At 39.4% G+C, this 23349-nt stretch overlaps 1 protein-coding gene across 2 annotated transcripts in view; it reads left to right on the top strand.

Annotated features, from left to right (window-relative positions):
- LOC140481368 (probable ribonuclease ZC3H12C) overlaps positions 1 to 22920 on the top strand; it is an 81499-nt gene extending 58579 nt beyond the window's left edge. For both annotated transcript variants that reach the window (XM_072577450.1, XM_072577449.1), the window contains exons 4-6: positions 3071 to 3305; positions 13724 to 13830; positions 17116 to 22920. In XM_072577450.1, coding sequence (XP_072433551.1) covers positions 3071 to 3305; positions 13724 to 13830; positions 17116 to 18494 — 1721 coding nt within the window. In that variant the 3' untranslated portion in view covers positions 18495 to 22920. The remainder of the gene's footprint in view (positions 1 to 3070; positions 3306 to 13723; positions 13831 to 17115) is intronic.
- Positions 22921 to 23349: the final 429 nt, after the last annotated feature.

Raw genomic sequence — 23349 nt, 5'->3', positions numbered from 1 at the left:
TAAAGAGCAATATGCAATGTAGCGTTTCATTATGCCATCATCGCAGGTTGACAACATTAGAAACTCTGAATATGTTTAGGGTCAATGACGTTTCATTATAGCACTACTTAATTTCTGAAGTTAGTACAAACAAAACTGCTATGTTATTCAATAACAACATTTTCCATTTCTATTTGTGGACAGAAGTCTTGGTTGATGTTTTGAAAATGAAAGTCAGCTTGTATACGTTTTCTTTAAGAGCCTAGGAAATGGAGACAGTTGTATGCTGAATTTTCTTTTTGTATCACATAGAGACATTGAGTCATACAGCAGGAAACCAACCCTTCAGTCCAAGCGGTCCATGCTGACCATAATCCCAAACTAAACTAGTCTCACCTGCCTGCTCCTGGCCCATGTCCCTCCGACCATTTCCTATCCATGTACTTATCCAAATGTCTTTTTAAACATTGAAATTGTACCCACATCCACCACTCCCTCAGGAAGTTAATTCCACATGCGAACTACCCTCTGTATAAAAGAAAAATTACCTCTCTTGTTTTTTTTTCAATCTTTCCCCTCTCTTCTTTAAAAGTGTGCACTCAGCCTTGAAATTTCTGATCCTAGGGAAAGACAATTACCATTAACTCTATCAGGTCATCTCTCAACTTCCTATGCCCGAGTGAAAAAAGTCCCAGCCGAGCCAGCCTTTCTTTATAACTCAAACCTTCCATACCCGTCAACACCCTGGTAAATCTCTTATGAATCTTCTCCAGCTTAATGATATCCTTCCTCTCCACCTTCTCTCTATATACTCTTTAATGCCTCTAATATCCAAGACCCATTAAACCCTGTCCTGATGTGAATTGTGGCTCAGTTCTCAACCACGAAGTCCCAAGTTCAGATTTTACTTCAGAGTTTGAATGCAAAGATCAAGATTACTGGTGCAATAATTTGGGAGTACTGTACTTTTGGAGTGGCTGTCTTTTAAATGAGATTTTAAACCAACACCTATCTGCCTGCTCAGAGTTTCCAAAAAGATTAAGGGAATTATCCGTTTTGGCTTAGTCAAATGCACTGCATCCACCTGTCTCTGCCCAACCCAGCCTTATCCACCCTATTAGTTACAGCCATAAAGACTCCATTTGCAAATGGTAAATTCACTGTGCTTGGTCATATTTGTCAGGTGTCCAGTAACCGTGATGCTAATAAACATTTTTTATCAAATACTGACATCATATTAATTGGCCTATAGTTATATTTTCTGTCTCCCTCCTTCTTTGAATATAAGAATTACATTTGCTGTCTTCCCCATCCATGGCTAATCTAGGTAATTCTTGAAGATTAAAACTAATGCATTCATTATCTCCAAAGCATAGAATCTTGCAGTATAGAAGAAGCCCTTGAGTCTATTTTTTGTCTGTAGCATTAAAAATATATAACTACCTAAATTTATCCTACTTTCCTGCACAAAGCCCATAGCCTTGAATATATGACACTTCCAAGTATGCATCCAAACCCTTTTTAAAGTTGTGAAGTTTCCTGCCTCAACTACTCTCTGAGACAGTACATTCCACACCCTCCCCACCTTGTGGGTGAAAATGTTTTTCCTCTCATTGCCTCTGAGCTCCCTCCTTTAACTTTAAAATTATGTCCCATTGTTACTGACCCTTCAATGAGAGGATAATTACTTTCCACCTACACTCATAAGATTATATATCTCTATCAGGTCCTCCTTAAGCATTTTCTGCTCCAAAGAAAACCACTCAGGCTTATCCAATTTCTCTTCATAGTTGAAGTTCTCCATCCCAGGCAACATCCTGATGAATTGCCTTTGCATTCCCTCCAGTGCAATCACATCCCTCCTCTAATTTAGTAACGAGAAATGCACACAGTACTTCAACCTTGGCCTAACCAAAGTTCTGTGCAGCTCCAACATAATCTGTCTAATTCTTGTAATTTCTGCCATAATTGAGAAAAGCAAGCATGCCATTTGCCATCATAATCACCCTATTAATCTGTCCAGCCACCTTCAGGGATCTGTGGACAAGTACCCCAAAAGTCCCCTGTTGCTCTGAGCTTCCTAGGGTGTTGCCGTTCTTTGAGTACTACAATGTTTTATTCCTTCTTCCAAAACGCATAGCCTCTCACTTATCGTGGTTAAATTCTCCATTGATCTACCCATCTGACCATTCCATGTACATTCTGCTATAACCTAGCATCTTCCTTCTCGATGTCAACCACCTGGCCGATCTTCTGTCCTCCATAAACTAACTTAACATCCTTCCCAATTTCTCATCTGCATCATTTATGAAAATCACAAGCAATAAGAAATCCAACAATGATGCTGTGATTCACCACTGCACCTGTATCAAGTCACACAAACAGTCTTCTACTATGACCCTCTGGCTCAGTAATAGGAGACAATCTTGGGTCAATCTTGCCAAGTTACTCTGGACTCCATGAGCTTTTAATTTCTTTATCCCATTGTTACTGCAGTTGAAATCCACATGAACTACATTAACTGCCCTTGCCTCATTCGCACACGGTCATCTTCTCTAAATGTCACCAAATCTGTTAGGCATGACCACCTCCTGACAAAGTCATGCTCACTATCCCTGATCAAACCTTGCCTCTCTCTAGATGGAGATTAATTTTCCCCTTCACTGTTTTCTCCTATAGTTTCTCACCCACTGATAGATCAGGGAACTATAGATCTCTACTATCTTTCTTGTAAAATGGAACCATATAGTCCTTTCTTGTAGTTTAATTTGTGCCATAGTTGGAGCATCTCCTTCCACAGGGTTCTAATTCTTTTAACTGAAAGTATTTGTTTTGAAAATTATGGTTTAAGATACTGCCTTTTCCTCTTTCACCCCCAAAATAGCTGCAATTCCATTTTTTGAGCAGATGTTGAATTGTATTTAACTGTTCAACAAAAATGTTAGTTCAGTCTGCTACTGTAGGCCTAGAGACTAAATGATCCTATAGCTATCAAAATCCTAAGTTATGCCTTGAAGCAAGAAATGTAATTTTGATTTCTGAAATACTGTAACGATTCAGAAAATGCAAAATGGTTGTTTTATTTTCACAGATCAAGAAATCCTGCGCAAGTTGGAAAAGGATAAAATTCTAGTCTTCACACCATCCCGGCGGGTACAAGGGCGGAGAGTGGTTTGCTATGACGATCGCTTCATAGTGAAATTGGCTTATGAATCCGATGGCATCATTGTGTCAAATGATAACTACAGGGATTTGCAGAATGAAAAGCCAGAATGGAAAAAATTCATAGATGAAAGATTGCTTATGTATTCTTTTGTTAATGACAAGTGAGTATTCACATCAAATGAATATGGAGAAGCAAGTTCTAATCTATGGGGCACGAGCACTGGGAATATTTGGGTTATACAATTGGAATAGACTCAACTGAACCATACTAGGATCAGTGTTCCAGCAAATCATGCTACTAGGGAAGTAAAGAGCTTTAAAAGGAGGAAGGGTATCACATTGGGGAAGATTGATTAAATTAAAGGAAAATAATAAGGCAGTAGATCAAGATAACAATCATGATAGTGCTAATCCACTTATAGTAAGTAGCAACTGCAAATGCGGTGTGTCAGCAGATCGGGCTGTTTACAAAAAACTGACTTATGCATTCTGCATCTGAATACCCACCGCATTCACTGTAAAACTGATAAATTATCAGCTGAAATAGAAACTATATGTGAGCCACCTTTCTAAAAAGGCTCCAAAGAAACCAAATCTGTACCTGAATATCCAAGGATATGAGAGATGTAGGAAGAACAGGAAACTGGCACAACATAGGGAAGTAGCTCTAATAACTAACACTCATTAGCACTGTAGTGATAGATTACCTTCATTCTAAAGTTCAAGATGTAGAATCACTTTGACTGTAAGTAAGATGCAAGAGTGGTGCTGGAAAAGCACAGCAGGTCAGGCAGCATCCAAGGAGCAGGAAAATCGACGTTTTGGGTAGGAGCGCTTCATCAGGAATGAGGCTGGAAGTCTCTACCCTGGAGATTTTCCTGCTCCTCTGATGCTGCCTGATCTGCTGTGCTTTTTCAGCACCACTCTAATCTTGACTCTGGTCTCCAGCATCTGCAGTCCTCACTTTCACCCTGCAAATAAGATGCATCAAGGGCCACAAAACATTTAGCAAATGTCATTCTTAGGGCAAATAGCAGTGATAAACCACTAGACTAAGTCAGGAAATTAAGTGTGCATAGCAAGATAGTAAATTTTATTAGTATTCAATTTATGGAGGATGAATTCTTCGAATGATTACAAGATGGTTTTCTAGAGAAATAATAATGAAGAACCCAGATTAGGGAATACACTATTTTAGATCTAGTATTAGGCCATGAAAGGGAACAACTTAATGGCCTTTTTACAAAGGTGATTGTGGCAAATAGTGACCATTCTGTAATAGCATTTTACATAGTCCTCTGATTCAATTACATTTATTTCAAACACAGGGCTGAATCTTTTTTTTTATTAAATCAGTGTTCTGCTCATTTTCTGGATTGATTGATTGATTGCTGTTGTAAGCCCTAGTGAGATTTCTCACTGTTGTTAAATTCACCACGTTCTGTACCTATGGCTCCTGTCCTGTCCGATTCTGTCCCTGACCTTCCCAGAACAACTCACCACTCAGTTGATATCTGCCAAAAAACAGTCATCTTTATAAGTCCTGTACCCGGATGAGGATAGGCATTCTGAAGGTGCACTGCTCATGGACAGAATCTGAAGATACTGGAAAAGGGGAAGATAGCATAGTGAATCACGAACAAGGACGCAAGGTTATGATGGAGGGGATCGTACAAAGGAAAGAAATAATTTTCCTGAACGCCAGCAGTGCTATAAGAAAGTGAATGACCTCCTGTACTGTGCCAGGATGCCACGCTCTTCTCTCTGCAAATTCACTCTCACTATTGTTTGCAACATTTTCCCTCACTTGCTATCATCACTAGCCTTATATGAACTGTCTCTGCCCTACCTTGGAGCACCTGCATCAGGATTGCAGCTGTGCCACCCACTTGCATCTCACTCACTGAGTTACTTTCTCATTTCAGAAGAAAGCTTATATTAGGGCAAAGAGACTCCATATGGGTGGAGGTGTGTCAGACATTCGGCTCCTCACCCCATAAGAAGAGCAAATCCTGGCTCTTATATGAGAAGATCAGAGCTATGCCTGTGGGCATTTCCCATTCATGTCCTCTTCAACTCAGTAAGTACCATTATTCATTTCACTACAGCTCTCACATCAACCTCACTGCTTGTGTAATTCAGTACACACCATTTCTAACCGAAGGCTGTGACTGATTACTTTCTCTTGCGTCTTACAAATACGCACGTATCTACCACATAAATTGAGAAGCCAGTGGCTCCACCACAAGTGACCACTTCAACCCCCTGAGGGTGCAAGAACCAAGACCTTGGGGAGTAAAAGAACTAGGCTCCTCCCCCCCCCTCCCCAAAATCAGCTCTCATACACTACCACCTCAGTGGGAACTCTAGGCTTGGGGCACAATCTGGTGAGCATCTCACTGTGACAGCTTCACAGCTGGCCACAAAGGAAGCATCCTAAGCCCCTGTCGCTCAGGACTTGCTCAGCCTCGGGTAGGAAAGCAGCCTGCAGTGTTAGCAATAAGGGACTTCATATGTGTGCATGGAGGAGCAGGAGTGGCAGACAGGTTTGTGGGACATAATGGTTCTCATTGTACCGAAGCTGCAGTAGTGCAGTGAGTCACACAACTGTCTGCTTTGATGGACAAATCAGCAGCAGTAGCCATGGCGAGCCAAGTCCAGCTACTGTGAATCTGCTGGAGAAGCTGTTCACAAGACCCCACTCTGGATTGAGGAGATGACAACAGAGGGACAGGGAGCCTGGCATGCCCTGCAGGTATCTCTTCTTCACAAGGAGAAAGGGTGGTGCCAGAAGTCATCCAGCCAGAGGAGGTACCACATACAGCATGTAAAGGATGTTCTAGCAGGGCCAGAGCCTCTACATCCAAGGGTCATAGAGGCAGGGTGGAAGGCCACACTGAGGAGGCCCAAATTATATCTAGCAAGATGACTCCGGGCATGTCTGGCTCATCCAGACCAAAGCTGGGGATCCCCCAAACACACTTAATTCCATTGGGCTCCACTGGCGAGCAGGCTCCCTCCATCTCTTCTGTGGGGCCAGGGAATGCAGTAAGATGTCATGGAAAAAAAAAAGGGAACAAGACTTATTGAGGGTGCTTTGTCATAAATGCAAGTCCCAGCTTTCACCTTGCATTTGGTGGTTTGCCTCTGTGTAGCCCCAAATGGTGTTATTATAGTATGTGCCATAACTTGATTTTCCATGGCTGGATATCTGCAGTGAAACCTTGCTGCATCATCTGGAAGCAAGAGGAATAAGGTGTATAAAGCGCAATGGATGCTGCTGACACCTTTTGGTCCTCCACCTACAACATCCCTATTCTTTCACAACTCTGTGGCCAAAAGTGTTTGTGTGAATGAGTCGATCAGTGATGTCTGGGGCAGGGAGGTGCAACACTGATACTGCGTTAGCACTGGTAGTTAGTTTGCCTGCTGAGTTGGTTGGTTTGTATGCAGACGTTTCATCACCCTACTAAGTAACATCATTGGTGCATCTTCCAGTTAAGCATTGTTGTACTACTAAGCTCATTATCTATCTGACCTGGTCTGTTACAGTGGCTCCTATGTAGGATCCATTTCCACAGGTCAATTGATAGCCTTCTAGGCTGAGAACCAGGCTCTAGAAATGCTCATGTGTGTCTTTGGTTAGCTTGACCAAAGATGGTTACGTTATCCCAGTCAAACTGATGGCCCTCCTTGTTTGTGTGTATGGCGATGAATAGGAATTGTTCATATTGTTTTACTGTCTGTTGGTGTTTGTGAATTCTGGTGTCTGGTCTCCTTCTGGTCTGTCTGACGTAGTGTTTGTGGCAATATCTGCATGGAATTTTGTATGTTATGTTGTTTCTGTGTGTTATGGGTATGGGGTCTTTGTCCTTGACAGCAGTTGGTGTAGTATAGCTGTGGGTTTGTGTGCTACCCTGATTCTGAGTGGTTGTGGAATCTTGTCATTTCTGAGATGATGATCTTAATGTAAGGTAGGGTGACCAGTGTATTCGGCTGTATTGTGTCTTCATGATCTGTTCCGTGGGCATCCGCAGACAAGGTTGATTTGGTATCCATTGTTTTCAAAAGCTTTGTGGAGGTGGTCTTCATTTTTGCATAGTTCTGGGGTGCTGCAGAATAGTTTGAATAGTGTTCTGACAACAGCTGTGTTTGTGGGTGTTGGGACAGTTGCTTTTGAAATTAAGGGTTTGTTCTGTGTGGGTTGCCTTACTGTATACCTTGGTTTAGAATTCACCGTTGTGCGACTACATTAACTAGCGAGGCAAGGCATGGATGCTGTGAGCATGTGAGTGAGCACTAGGAGCAGCCCTGAGATGCAGCCTGCTCCATTCCGTGAGCTAGGTCTTAGTCCCTGTGTGCACAATATCCTAATAGCAGTCTTTCAATGCTGTTTGGTGCACCCTACAAGTCTGTTCTTCAAGAGCACACTGCCAATGTATTAGAGAGTTGCCGTGATGGTCCTGTGGGGTCAGCATTTGTCAATGTCCATAGAGAAGGTGTACCTGCAGCTGGTTCCCATGAATCGTGCCCTGTGGTGTAATTTGGTTGTACGTAACACCAGAAGTCCTTCACAGCAAGTTGCAAGCTGCATCTGCTAAGTACCTGCTCTAGTTTCAAAGCTGCGTTTTCTTTACATCTAGCTTATTGGGGGGGGGGGGGGTTGGTAATGTATGCAGCTGAATGTTAGTGAGCTAAGTTGATTTATAAACGAGCAATTATTCCCCTTAATTGGCAACTCACTGTTACCGAACAGGAAATTCATCATGCCACTTGTCACAAGCATAAAAGATGGATTGAGATGTTCTCAATGTGAACATGAATCTTGTTGGACTTGTCCTCCAATTCTGCCATGAGTCTTGTTCGCATCATTCCGGCCTCTGTAAGACCTTTGTTTCTTTTATTTACACATAAGACTCCAAGAAAACATGACTGGCAAATTGGACAAGGTAAGATTGGAGATCTGTGTTGAAAGGAATGATTATAGACAAACAATAGCTACTATTTAAAGAATTAATCAGGATAAAAATATATTTCTTTTGATACACAACCTAGCAAGGTAAGTGTTCCAACTATAGCTTAGATCGAAGAGAGAATCCTATAAAGTTGCCAAAACAAAAATGGTAAGTCTCTGGATTGAGAATGATATTGAATTCTGCAAAGAAAGACCAAGAAAAAAGTTAACATAAGGCAGATAGAATGTTAAAGTAAAAGAATGAGAAGCACAAAAAAATTAAAAGTTTCCATAAGTGTGTAAAAAGGAAAAGATTAGCAAAAGCAAATGAATCCATTACAAGCAGAGAAAAAAAAATATAATGGAGAATAAGAAAATGGCGCATTGCATTTGTTTCCCAGAGAAATATACCTTAAAGTTTAAGAAATAATGGAGAATCTAAGCACTAAAGTAAATGAGGAACAGCTGGATATTAATAGTAAAGAAATCCCTGAACAGATGGTCTGCACCCCAGAATGTTGAAAGAGGCGACTATAGAGAAAGGTGCTCTGATGGTCCTATTTCAAAATTTCAGTAGACTCTGGAATGTTCTTGCAGAATGGAAGGTGGCAAATATAACCCAATTATTTATGAAAGGAGGGAGAAAGAAAATGGGGGAACTGCTGACCTTTTGAGTCTAACATCAGTCAAAGGAAACGTGCTTGAGTTACAATAAGGAATGTGATAACAGTACACTCAGTATTGGGAAGTATGAACATAGATTAAAAAAGGGAAAGCACATTTGCCATGCTTGTTGGAGTTTTTTTAAAGAAAGTAACAAGCAGAATAAAGGGGATGCTATTGGTCCATTTTATCTGTTTAAGTTTTCAGAAGGCTTTGATGAGATCCCACATAATGAGGTATATAAAATTCAAGCGCATAGGGATGCAGGAATACACTGGCATGGATTGTTAACTGGTTAATTATCAGAAAACAGTTTCAAAATAAAGGTAATTTTCAGGTTGGCAGGCTGATTATTGGGGTGCCACAAAGATCACTGCTTGCTGTCCCAGCCATTTACAGTCTATGTCAGTGATTTAGATGTGGGAATTAAATGTAACCATTCCAGATTTTCAGATGATATAACTACATGGGAGTGGGAGTTGAGGATCATCTCAAGACTCTTGAGAATTTTGGAGAAGCTAAATGAGTGGCCAGAATTTGCAGATGGAATGCGAAGTGGAGAAAATTGAGGTCATCCATAGGAAAAACAGAAGAATAAACTATTTCTTAAATAGAGGGAAGCTGGGACCTCAAAGAGAATTTGTGTCCTTGATGTTAGTCACTGAAAGTTACCATCCAGGTACAGCAAATAATTTAGGTGGTGAATGGTATGTTGACCTTTATTCCAAGAGGATTTTAGTATACGATTAAAAATATTATTGTGTAATTATACGGAACAGCGTTGAGACCACACTTGGGAGAATTGTGTGCAGTTATGGTCTCCTCACCTAAAGAAATATATACTTGCCATAGATGGGGTGAAAAGAACTAATTTATGGAATGGAGGGACTGTTTGATGAAGAAATATTGAATAGACATGACCAATGTTTTACTGAAGTTTAAAAGAATGAGCTACTATCAGCCCGATGCCTAAGAAAAATCATTCAACATACCTCAATGACCACTATCCAGTGGCGCTGACATCTGTAATTAAGAAGTGTTTCAAAGATTGGTCGTGTCTCTCATCAACTCCAACATCCCAGATTGGCTGATGCCTGACAATTTGCCTACCGGTGAAACAGGTCCACAGCAAACACAGTCTACCTGGCCCTACATTCATCCATGGAACATCAAGTCAAGAAGGATACCTACGTCAGGCTCCTACTTATTGACTTCACTTCTGCTTTCAACACCATAATTCCAAACGAACTCATCTTCATAGAGTCCTAGAGATGTACAGCATGGAAACAGACCAGTCCAACTCATCCATGCAGACCAGATATCCTATATAAAGCTAGTCTCATTTGCCAGCATTTGCCCCATATTCCTGTAAACCCTTCCTATTCATTTACCCATCCAGACGCCTTTTAAATGTTGGAGCTTAAAAATGTGTTGCTGCAAAAGTGCAGCAGGTCAGGCAGTATCAAAGGAACAGGAAAATCGATGTTTTGGGCATAAGCCCTTCTTCAGGAAGGGCTTATGCCCGAAACATCGATTGTCCTGCTCCTTGGATGCTGCCTGACCTGCTGCGCTTTTCCAGCAACACATTTTCAGCTCTGATCTCCAGCATCTGCAGTCCTCACTTTCTCCTAAATATTGATCCCTCTATTAAAGGGCAAGTTTTTTAGAAACATTGAAATAGGGACAGGAGTGGGCCATTCAGCCCTTTAAGCCTGCTTTGCCATTTACTATGATCATGGCAGATCACCCAACTGACTAGCCTGTTCCTGCTTTTCACCATGTCCTTTGATCCCTTTAGACCCAAGTGCTATATCCAACTCCTCCTTGAAATCATACCATGTTTGGGCCCTGACCGCTTCCTATTATAGCAAATTCTACAGGCTGACAACTCTCTGGATGGCGAAATTTCTTCTCGTCTCAATCCTAACTGATTTACTATGTATCCTTAGACTTGTGACCCTTAGCTCTGGACTCCTGAGGAAATAGAACATCGTTCCTACATTGATCCTTTCTAATCCTGTTCGTTTTGTCGGTTTCTATGAGATTCTTCTAAACTCCCGCGACTATAATCCTAATTGATTCAACCTCTGCATATGTGTCAATCCTGCTATCCCAGGAATCAATGTGCAAACCTTTGCTGAACTCCCTCCATAGCAAGAACTTCTCTTATTGGATAAAGAGACCACACCTGCATACAATATTCCAGTTATGGTCTCACCAAGGCCCTGTATAAATGTGGCAACATTCCTGCTTCTCTCATTGAATCCTCTCACAATAAAGGCCAACATACCATTTACTGCCTGCTGTAGCTGCAATGACTGTTGTACGAGGATAGGCAGGCCTCATTGCACATGCCCTCTCAATTTATAGCCATTCAGATAATAAACGGCTGCCTTGTTTTTTGCTCCCAAAGTGGATAACCTCCCATTAATCCACATTCGAACTGTGTTTGCTATACGTTTGCCCACTCGCTTAGTTTGTCTAAATCACTCTGGCCTCCTAATCACAGCTCACCCGCCCACCCAACTCTGCATCAGCTGCAAATTTGGAGGTATTACTTCATTCTCTTATCTAAATCATTTATATATTGTGACTAGCTCAGGTCCAAGCACTGATTCCTAGTTGTCAATAATGACTGCTGCCACTTTGGGAAAAAAATGTTCATTCATTCCTACCTAGTTTCCTGTCTGCCAACTTGTTTTTTCACCCATTTCAATAACCTGACCCCCCACCCAAAAAAAAACTTGTGCTGCAATTTTATGTTAATTTCTTGCATGGGACTTGTGAAAAGCCTTTTGAAACCTACATCCACTAGCTGCTTCTCCTCAACTATACGAATTGCGTCCTTGAACAATTCCAGTAGGTTTGTTAAGCATGGCTTCACTTGTATAAATCATTGCTGACTCTACCTGATCCTGCCACCGTTTTCCTGCCAGTTGTTAAACCCTTTGTATCACAGACTCTAGCATTTTCTCCACTACTGATGTTAGGGTGACTGATCTAGAATTTTGGTTTTCTGTCTGTCTCCCTTTTTTTTAAATAGAGACATTAGCTACCTTCCAATCTGTAGGAACTGTTTATGTCTATAGAATCCTGGGAGATGACCACCAATGCATCCACTATTTCTAGGGTCTCTTCAGTTCCCCTCTATCAATAAACCTGGAGTTTCCCAACATTTTCTAGTATGTTACTTGTGTCCTGCTTTGTGAACACAATCAAAGTGGGTATTTAGTTGGTCAGTTATTTGTTTGTTCCCCGTTATAATTCCCTTGCTTCTGACTCTGAAATCCATATTTGCTTTTACAAATCTTTTTCCCTTTATATACCTTTAAAATGTTTGGTCAGTTTTTATGTACCCTGCCAGCTTGGTCAAATTCTACTGGCCCCTTTCTTAATTATTTCCTTTGTCTTCCTTGCTGAATTCTAAAATGCCTTCCATTCCTCAGATCTGTTGGGTTTTTATTCTGGCCAATTTATGTACTTCCTTGGATCTAATACTATCTGAAATTTCCTTCGTAAGCCCTTTCAACCACACAGCATCAACACCGACTTCACCAATTTCCTTATCTCTCCTCCCCCCACCTCATTTCAGATCCAACCCTCCAACTCAACACTGCTCTGTTGAGCTGTCCTACCTGTCTATCATCCTTCCCACTTATTCGCTCCACCTACCCCTCTGACCGATCACTATCACCCCCTCCCCGCCAACCTGCATCTACCTATTGTCTTCCCAGTTACCTCCCTCCCCTGTCCTATTTATATCTCAGCACACCCCACCCCACCCCCATTCTTGATGAAGGGCTTATGCCCAAAACATCGATTCTCCTGCTCCACAGATGCTGCCTGACCATCTGTGTTTTTCCGGTGCCACACCTTTTGACTCTGATCTCCAGCATCTGCAGTCCTCACTTTGTCTCTTTTGTAAGCCTTGGTTTGGCCACCTTTTCCATTTTATTTTTGTGCCCTCCCAGAATAAATAGTTGTTGCAATTCATCCGTACACACATTGAATGTTAGCCATTGACTTTCCACCATCATCCCTCTAACATTCCCCAATCTGTTGTGACCAATTCTTGGCTCATGCCATCGTATTTCCTCTATTTAGATCTCGGACCCTAGTCTCAGAAAGAACTGCATCATTCCCCATCTTGATGAGGAATTTCACCGTATTATGGTCACTTGTCCCCAAGGGGCGTTGCACAATTGTCTTGCCAAGTTATTCCTTATCTAAGCTGTCTGTATTCCCCTCAGAACATTGTACATCTGCAGTCAAATTCTCCGTCCATCTTCAGTGCTCTGAGGAAAATAACACAAGCCTATCTAGTCTTTCTTCACAGCTAAATCATTCCAGCCCAGGCAACATCCTGGTGAATCTCTTCTACACACTGTCTAGTGTAATTTCTGTAGTGTGGCAAACAGAGCTGCACACAGTCCTCCAGCTGTGGCCTAACTGATGTTATATATAGCTCCATCCTAACCTCCTTGCTCTTCTTTCAGTGCCTTAATGAAAAAAAAACAAGGATCCCACGTGCCTTAACCACCACCTTCACCTATCCTATTGCCTTAAAGGATCTATGGATGTGTCCACCAAGATCCCTCTAATGTTTGCTCTGGCTAACTGGTCTAGAACTGGTGGGGGTGGGGTCCTTTGGAATTGTGATCCAGAGGATTGTGAGGTCCACTCATCGACTATGTTAGAGACTACGATTGATAGATTTCTACATATTAAAACGTGAAGGGTTGCAAAAAACGTTAGCCATGATCTCACTGAATTGTTGGAGTGGATTGGTTTGACTGAGTGGCTGACTTTTTAAAAAGTTTTCATTTTCCTATATGGTATTTCAATCGAACTCCATCTAGAACCTGTCATATTAGTCGACATCCAAATTTTTACTGATTGGTTGGTGGTAATATCACTTTGTCTTGTGTATATAGTTATCATGTGCGTTTGATTTAATTTCAGATTCATGCCACCTGATGATCCTTTGGGTCGTCACGGGCCCAGCTTGGATAACTTTCTGAGGAAGCGGCCTGTTGTTCCTGAACATAAGAAGCAGCCATGTCCATATGGTACATTGATTTTCAGATATACATTGGTGCTACGTCAGAATTTCACAATGACATTTGGGTAGTATTCTCCAAAGGGGAGAGATTAAACCCTTTTCGTAACGAAAAATCAACAAGATAGTATGTATTTGTAGTTTGGCTATTGCTTGAATATGTGTAGAAACAAAATATACTTTGATTTGAGGAGTCTTGACTATAAACCTTTTTACATGGGGAGGCTAATTCCTAAGGTACAGATATTTATCAGCTGAGACTTGTACTTTAAATGAATGTTAAAATAACTCATAGGCAGAAGGAGTATATCCTGTCATTAAATTTTACCTAACCAACAAGTCAAAAATTAATTCTATCAAATCTGAGTTTGGACTTGCCTATATCCACGTGAGGTGAAACTTAATTCATGTGGTGGGGGCTTGCCTGCTGGCTGGAGAATTGGTGAAGCCTTATACAACTTCCATTGGGAAAGATCTGTTGTATAAAATGCTTAATATTCCCAAGGTGTGTGGCTACATTGGGAACAGTGTACTCGGAGACCTAGGATAACCAAGGGGTCAGGCCACAAGTGAATGAGGGCATGATATGGGTTGCAGGACAGGGTTGCTGGCTGTGCGATCTGAACAAAGTATGGGCTAGAAGCCCTCAGCAGACTACCTTTTCCCAAGTCAGATTTTTCAATCAAGCACTGTGAAGGTGGGGCACATCAGGGACTCGGGGGTTTACTTTTCGTTCTTCCTGCTTGTAAATATCTGAGACAGTAGGCTTATGCTCCACAGTGGGCATTAATTCCAGCTTCAGGCCCTCAATTAGTATCTGGGTAGAAAGGCTACCCATGAGCCAACCTGCTCCTGACTCAGTCAGGCAGAGCTGAAAAGACAAGGTATTCCACGCACTTCCATTCAGTTAATGTCCAACATTGCCTCCAGTAGGAGTATCAGCATTAAATTCTGCTCGTGGCGTCCGCTGTGGTTCAGTTGGTAGGTGAAACATGAAACCGAACCGCTATCTGTCCACCATACTCTGAGGTAGTGAATTCTACAGATTCGTATCCCTTTGAAAGAAATTATTTCTCCCCATTTCTCTATTTTAAATCTGCTGTCCCTTATCCTAAGTCTATGACCTTTCGTTCTGGATTGCCCTGTATGAGGAAACATCCTTGCTGCATTTACTTTGTTAATCTCCTTCACCTTGTACCTCAATTAGAGCTCCTCTCAATCCACTAAACTCCAGAGAGTATAGGCCAAAACTGCTCAGTCTTTTTTCATAAGGCAAACCGCACATCTCTCATGAATTTTGTGAACCACCTCTGAACTACCTCCGATGAAACTACATCCCTCTTCAGGCAAGGAGACCAAAATGGTTATGCAATACTCGAAGTCTCGTTTTGCCTGTACAACTGCAGCAATACTTACCTATTTTTACACCATTCCTTTCACAATAAATGTTAAAACTCGCTTGTCTTCCCATCTGCTGTATCTACATAATATCTATGACTCATGCACAAGGGCACCCAGATCCTCCGCACAGAAGCGCCCTGATGTTTCTTTTTTGATAATAAGTTGCCTTTCTATTCCTTTGACCAAAATGGATACCCTCTCTCTTATTCACGCTAAACTTGGTCTGCCAAATTTTGGCCCATTCATCTAACCTGTCCATATCCATTTGTAAATTTATTTCTTCACTGCAACTGACTAATACCTATGTTAGTGTCATTTGGCTATAGCACTTTCTATCCCCATATCCAAGTCATTAATATAGATTGTAATTAGGTGCCTGAGGATCAAACCTTGTGGCACCCCACTAGTTACATCTTGCCAACCAGAGACAGATCCATTTATCCCAACTGTCTACTTTTTGTAGCCAATCCTCTCTCCAAGCTAAGAAACTAACCCCATGTGATCTTAACTTTTGTATTAAATTTTTGTGCGGTACCTTATCAAATGCTTTCTGGAAGTCTGAATATACAGTAACTAAGGGATCCCCATTATCCACCTTGTTCCATCTTCAAAGAACTCTAGCAAATTAGTCAAACATAACTTACCCTTTGTAACGCCATGCTGCTTCTGATGGATTGCTTTGTAGCTTTCTAAATATCCTGTTATTACTTCCTAAGTAATGGATTCTAACAATTTTCTAATGACTCATGTTAATCTAACAGGTCTGTAGCTTCCTACTTTGTGTCTCTCCCTTTTGAATAAACCGCTGGAACCTTTCCCACATCCAGGGAATGTTGGAATACTATTACTAAAGGAACCACCATCTCTGTTTCTGCTTCCTTTATGACCCTAGGATGTAGACCATTAGGCCCTGGGGACTTGTCTGCTTTCATCCCAATGGTTTACTCAGTACTTTTCCCTAGTATTAATTGTTCTAATTTCCTCAGTTTCTATAACCTGTGTGTTTTGTAATTTGGGATGGTACTAGTGTTGTTCAGTGTGAAAACTGATGCAAAATATTGATTTAGTGACGCCACCATTTGTGTTCCACACTATTAATTTGTAGAAACTTTTTTTTTGCTATCTGGTTTTAGATTTTATGGAAGTTTTCTTTCATAATTTATCTTTGCTCTTTTTATGGCTTTTTTTTTTGTACCCCTTTGATCTTTAGAAGTTTCCCAATCTTCCAACCTGCCATCACCTGTGCAATATGGTTATACCTTGGTTTTTGTTTTTATATTACTTTTGACTTCCTTGCTTTGCCATGGGTGTCTTTCCCCACAGTCTATTTTCCCTTCTGAAATATATTTCCGTCAGAAGCATTTAAGTATCTCCTTAAGGATACTTAAATGTACAGTTAACATCAAAGTTGCCAGTACTGGAGTGTAAAATAATTTATACCTGACAAAGTTATGCCCTTTTTTGCTGGTGTGTGTGTGTGTGTGTCCTTCTATATTGAAGACATTGCAAATTAGGATCCCCTGAGATGAGATCCTCAGATGAATATTCTCTCAAAATGGAGAAAACTAAAAGTGACAATTAGAGCACTGCAGAAGAGTGATTAACCAGGAGTTGATCTAATTCTCAGTCCAATAATTACTGAACTGTCATGTCGCATGAATAATTTGAATATTTTTTATGTATCCAAACTCTTGTTTGTAATTGTCTGACTAGCCCACAAGTACATCCAAGTTTTCTTTGGTTGCATCTGCAATAGGTTCCTTTTTATAGAAGGATGATATTTTGTAATAAGCTAGGTAGAAATACAATTTTTTTAACACCTTTTTTTTTAATAATTAAATGGCACATTTATTTGGCAGCATTTATATAAAACCCACTTTTGTGTTTTCAACAGGAAAAAAGTGCACTTATGGCCACAAATGTAAATACTACCACCCAGAACGAGGTACACAGCCTCAACGTTCTGTGGCTGACGAACTTCGTGCTAGTGCAAAGAACTCAATAATGAAAACCACTAATGATGGAGGTTTGGTGAAGAGCAACAGTGTTCCAACTAATACCAAGACTGAAGGCATGTTTGATGTCAAGTGTACAGCTCCAAAAAGACAGTCTGACCCAAGTATACAAGCCCCTCTTTATAATGAGGTTGAAGAAAAACTCAGCAATAAAACCAGATTGGAAACCAGGTCTGTGCCTTCTCTTGTTGGTGCATCAAATCCTTCAGCTGCAAAGGTCCAAGGTTGTACAGTGTCAGGTTCTGGAATGCACGTTTTGACACAAGAATCAGGAGTGCCAGCACAGTACTCAACAATTCTGGTGAACAATAGCCATGGAGCACACACCACCTATAATCAACATCCAAAATGTGACTCTCCTGTTGATGGAGGATATCATTCCATGATGAATCCATATCATAATCTTGGTGTATCTGGGACACATAGCCCTGATCAGTTTTCTGTAGATAAAGAATACAGACTCGACCATGTAGGTTCTGATTGTAGTAGTGAAGGTAGTATTAGCTGTGGCAGCAGCGATTCATATGTTGGCTATAATGAACGAGCCTACCCAAGTTCTCCAGTTACAGTGCTTGAGGAAAATCTTAAATGTCACCAATATCATAATCGACATCAGCCCTTTCTTTGTGGTTATCATGATCCTGTAACAAGAGTACAAAGTTATGGCCAAGAAGAGCAAAAACCACTACACAAAACTTCAGCTTCTTGTATGGCATCACATTTACAACATCCGGTAATTGGAGCCCGCTCCAGTTGTCCGAGTGAATATTGCCCAGTACCCCTCAATGCCCAGCATCCACAAAACATGCTTATGGGGAGAGCTCTAGGAACTACAAGAATAGAAAGTTTTTCAGATTCACGTTTGTATGAAAACCTGCCAGTGAGACACAGAAAACCTTACACAGGTCAGGAAACATTTGCCAGTTGGAACAGGCTTGGCTATGGTTTAGATTCTTATGGTTATGCACAAGGATATTCATTACCAAACAATCCAACTCAGCCATGTTATGATCAGTTCACATTCCAAAGTTTACCTGAGAAAAGGGAGCAGACTTGGAGGATGCCATGGAGTGGCTTACCTCCTGAACCTTTAAATCCACAAAGGTTACAGGATGCCCGTGATAAGATCTTTATAAATCTGTGCAACATATTTCCAGCTGACCTTGTGCGGGTGGTAATGAAAAGAAATCCTCACATGATTGATGCCCAGCAACTTGCTGCAGTGATTCTAGCAGAAAAGTCAAAACTGGGTTATTGAATTGAAATACATCATTTTGATGTTTTTATTTCTCAGCACAAAGGCTGAGTTTGCTCGCATTTGAGATTCTTCAAACAAGGAGATAAAATTAGAGTATATAGTACAAAGCAGTACCCTCTGCAAAGGGAATTCTTCATGTGTTTTTATCAACAACTTTTAGAATTATTGTGTTATTTAAAGCTAGTTTGCTACAAGAAACATAAAATGTATATGCTAAAGCACCTTTTTAAAAAAGTTAAATACTGGCGATTTGATCTATTGTCTCCATAATATATTGCAGCTTTAACATGAAGATATAAGTAGGAAGTCTGATATTTTACTCAAAACAACACATTTAGTAGCTTATGGCACTTTTCCTTTTAGCATTTTGAGAATGTGTTGGTGGTTAAGACTTGTATTGGCAGGTTTCAGCCTTATCACTAACTGAATACTATAGTATGATCCAAAATGTTTGCTGACCTTTAATGGTCATTCCTAGTTGGTCAGGCGTAACAGTTATTATTTGATATTAATAGATACTAAGTTTTGAGGTTGCAATAAAAAAAATTAAATTAGTTTAAGCATTTTAAGATTTATCTTATACTGATTTTTATTAATGGACTCAGGCTGTGATATTATGAGAGGGCCTGATTTATCTTGCCACAATTTTTTTTTAAAAAACTAGAAACGAACAGATTGTTTAGTTTAAGTAAGTGTTGTTTCTGGTATTTTTAATGGACTTTGCTAGCTGCAATGTTGTATTCATCCTAGGAGTAATGTTTTTGGCTGTCTATTCAGTTTAGCTGTTGAATGCATTTCAGCTTTAAGCAAAGTCCTGAATGGCCAGAAATGACCTTTCATTGTTGATACAAATTGTATCTTTTTTAAAATAAAATTACAGTACAATTTTAAATATATTTAGTATTACTGTAAATACACAAATGTGTGTACACGTAATTAGGGACCATTTGGACAACATTTTACCAGATCTTTGAAATTGTATATCAGTTTGTCGAATTTTTGCTTCATTGGTTGGAAAGCATTCAAGTTAAAACCACGAATCCCGCACAGCAAAATCTTGTATTTGTGCAAGTAGAAATGAAAACCCAATCGTTTTTTATTTGAAAAAGTACCGAGTCTAATGTGCAATTGCAAAAGTAATTCTTTTTCTCACTGTTTCGGCATAATCCTGTAGTTACAGCTTTTGAGTTTCAGCTCTGACCGACCATCTGTTGAATTTGTAATGTGTATCTTTGTCTTCATGGCCAGGCTGCAAAGTGGGATGTCATCCTGTGGGGGACTGTTAACTGAAGTTTTAAATGTAGTTATAGCTCTACAATGTTATCCTTTGAAACAAGCAGATTACCAGTTAGCTAAAAAGGTATAGTTGTAATTTGTGAAGAATCAACTATAATTTCAACTGAAGGTGATAGGATGAGCCTCAATTTAAAGCAAAACTACTGAAAGGAAATAAAATGTAAAGTTACAGCCTAATCAAATCTCCTCCATGATATTTATGCTTCTTTAATGATCTGCTCATACATTTGAAAGGGAAATATAAGGAATAGGAGCATGTTGGCCATCCCCCATGAACCTCTTCCACAATTCATTAAAATCATGGCAATCTTCTATTTCAGTTCCATCTTGCTGCATTTGTTCTCACATCCATTAATTTGCTTAATCAAAAATTAATCTGTCTGTGATGTGAATGTACTCAACGATGACAACGTGGTTGTTCTCTGCATAGATGATTCAAAGAATCAACACTTTGTGTAAAGAAATTTCTCCTCATCACTTTTCTAAATGACCAACCCTTTATTTTGACACTGTGGCCCCTAGTTTTAGAGTCCACAGCCAGCATCTATCTATTCACATCCCTTGAGAATTTTAAATATTTGGTGATAACTCTCATAAACTTGGGAATAAGAGGCATCGACCACACAACCTTTGTTGTACTTCCAAGGTAACGAAACCAAAATTGCAGTAGTCTAGGTATGATCTCACCTAGGCCCTCTACAAATGTGGTTAGACTTCATTTTTATATTCCAATCCTTTTGTAATAAAAGCTAAACTGACATTTCAATAAACTTGCTATAATTTGAGTCTAAGGACATCCGGGTCCCTCTAAATGTTAATGTTTCCCAGTTTTAAAAAAAGCAAGGTGATGCATGTGTTGGTGCTCTAAAATGAAAATAGAAAATGCTGAAATGTTTTGGTAATATCAGTGGGGAGGAAAACCTGTTTCTCTTTCCACAGATGCTGCCTGATTAGTTGACCTCTTGTTTCTCATTTTGATGCTGATAACTTCAGAAATCCCCCACGGTTTAATTTGCCCACCCACTCAATTTTTGTAGCCTGTGTCTACCTCATGATAGATGAAAAAGCAAGCCTTATTGTCACCATCTTTAAAACCATTACAGTCTGTGTTGTCAAAGTTGGAAATTATATACTGTATTCATTCACCATTTTTCCTTATTGAAAGCCGTAGAAACAACAGATTTCAGTGCTTTTAAGAGTTATCAGCTGTCCAGTAATGAAGTAGAATTGACCAGTGCTAGGCAATGATCTTCTTTGATCCCTCAAGTAAAATATGGATTCCATGCAGCATACCATCTTGCAGTCTGCTTAGAAAGCCAATGAAGCCTACAAATTTGAATGGATATTTCCATTAATTGTGTATTATAAAACTCAGTCAAGCAGGAGAAAAAATGAAAATTTCAGGGAACTTGGTAAAATGGTTCCAAAACCATGTCCAAACACACCTAATAGAATAACCTTTACACTACTTGTGTGACACTATGTGTCACATTAAGTAGACTTTGGGTATGAATGCTTTTTTAACAGGGCATTGAGCTTATAGCCATAACTGATACTCTGAACCATGTTCAGCACATATCCATAACAAGTTGTTGTATACAATAATAGTAATTGTTAGTTTCCTTGCTCAGCTACAACATTATTGATTTTTGAATTGCACACATTCTACAGTACCATTTATAAACCTTCATTTGTATTGGTACTATAAAATCTAATATGTCTGTTGCAAAGTTATTGATGTTTTTCATATATTTGGGTAAAGATTAAAATTTTGAGATATTTGTTAATAATTACCACCCCTTTCCTGCATTTAGGTGCCATATCCTTTGGTGCCAAATGACTAATTTATCAAAAAGTTTTCAAATGTAACAGTTTATTGATTGTATCATTTTGTATTCTACAATTTCAAGGCATATTCATCAACATTTTGAAACTTCAATTAGTTGTTTTTATTATACCTTACATTCAAATGTATATATCTGCTTTCAAAAATTTAAGCATGTTAGGGTTGTGATGTCACACAGATATTATGCACAGTCATTGTTGTAGTCCAGCTTTAACTCTAATAGATCTGCTTGTGATAAATTAGTTTTGATGTTTGTGTGAATATCCAGCCACACAAATTAAAATACTTTTCCAATTACCTCTCTATATTTTAATGTTAGACAAAACTGAGGTTTGTTATTCCATTGAATTTTAATCTTGTCAACCATTTTTATTACTTTAAATGGACAATACATTATCCATAATTACTTTTATGTTGGGTTTCATCAATTGTAAGAATTTCCTGGTCTATTTTAACATCTTGAGCTTATTTTTATCCCTTGTAAGTAGAAACAGGAAATCTAAATGAAACCTGAAAGGATGCTTGCTGGTGATTGATAAAATTCAGTGACCATTTATTGTACTTGTATCTACCAAAATTGACATGTTGTTCATTTTGTTACTGTTGTGACCCACTATGTCTACGTGGTAAGGGGATAGTGGTGAGAATATTAAAATTCCTAATACAAATATTTTCCATGGCACTTGCACTGGTGATATCTTATAAGCATATTTATAACTTGCTATAATAATGTATGTATACATTTTAAATGGCATGATAGATTATTGCACAACATGTAAAATAGGTTAGAGTAAAATAGCCATAAATTGCTATAAGCTGCTTTACACACCTTTTATAGTAAACTTGTAGTCATAACTTATGAAGGGGTTATATTGAAGGTCTGAGCTGATTTATGCAATAATTAAATTAGTCTGTTTGTAATCTCATCTGAATTGTTTACTGCTAAATTATTGCAGTTTTTTGTGTAATGTTTAGTAGTGTAAATATATTACTTTTGCTTATTTATTATTCTTCAAGTCAGCTTTAAAATTCATAACGAACCTAATTGTATAGGGATTGGGCCATTTGTTATTCTGTGCGCACTGTCAAAAATTTGGGTTGAACTCGAATCTGTTATTGCAATATCCTAATCTAGCTTTGTTTGTATTGTACAGAATCAGTTTTAAATATTTTAGAAGTTGCATGTACAGTGTTTTAACTTGACATAGAGAAATTGTTTTCTTCCACATTAGAAACTATAGGCAAATTTCTGGAATAAAAATAAAAACACTTTTTATTAGTGCCTTGGATTGTGCAACTTTTGAAATTGCAGATTCTGCTACTAACTTGCCTTTTCTTCGCATTATTTGGCACACTCAGTAGTATTTTAAATCTATTTTAATAGCCGTATCATTCTTCCATTTTCTGTCACCTTTCTCCTTCCAAGTTTGGGTATTTACTAATAGAGGCAGTTTTATGATTGAGCTGCTAATCACGCCTGTAATTCCAGTTGAATAATTACAAAGAGACCTTGAAGTGCAGGTTCATAGCTCCTTGAAAGTGGAGTCGCAGGTAGAAAGCATTGTGAAGAAAGCGTTTGCTATGCTTTCTTTTATTGGTCAGAGAATTGAGTACAGGAGTTGGAAGGTAATGTTACGGCTGTACAGGACATTGGTTAGGCCACTGTTGGAATATTGTGTGCAACCTGGTCTCCTTCCTATCGGAAAGATGTTG

Source organism: Chiloscyllium punctatum, chromosome 9 (assembly GCF_047496795.1).
Source record: "Chiloscyllium punctatum isolate Juve2018m chromosome 9, sChiPun1.3, whole genome shotgun sequence".
In the NCBI taxonomy this organism is placed as follows: Eukaryota; Metazoa; Chordata; class Chondrichthyes; order Orectolobiformes; family Hemiscylliidae; genus Chiloscyllium; species Chiloscyllium punctatum.
Note: the sequence above shows the minus strand (reverse complement) of the source record. Positions and strands in the feature narration are given on the sequence as shown.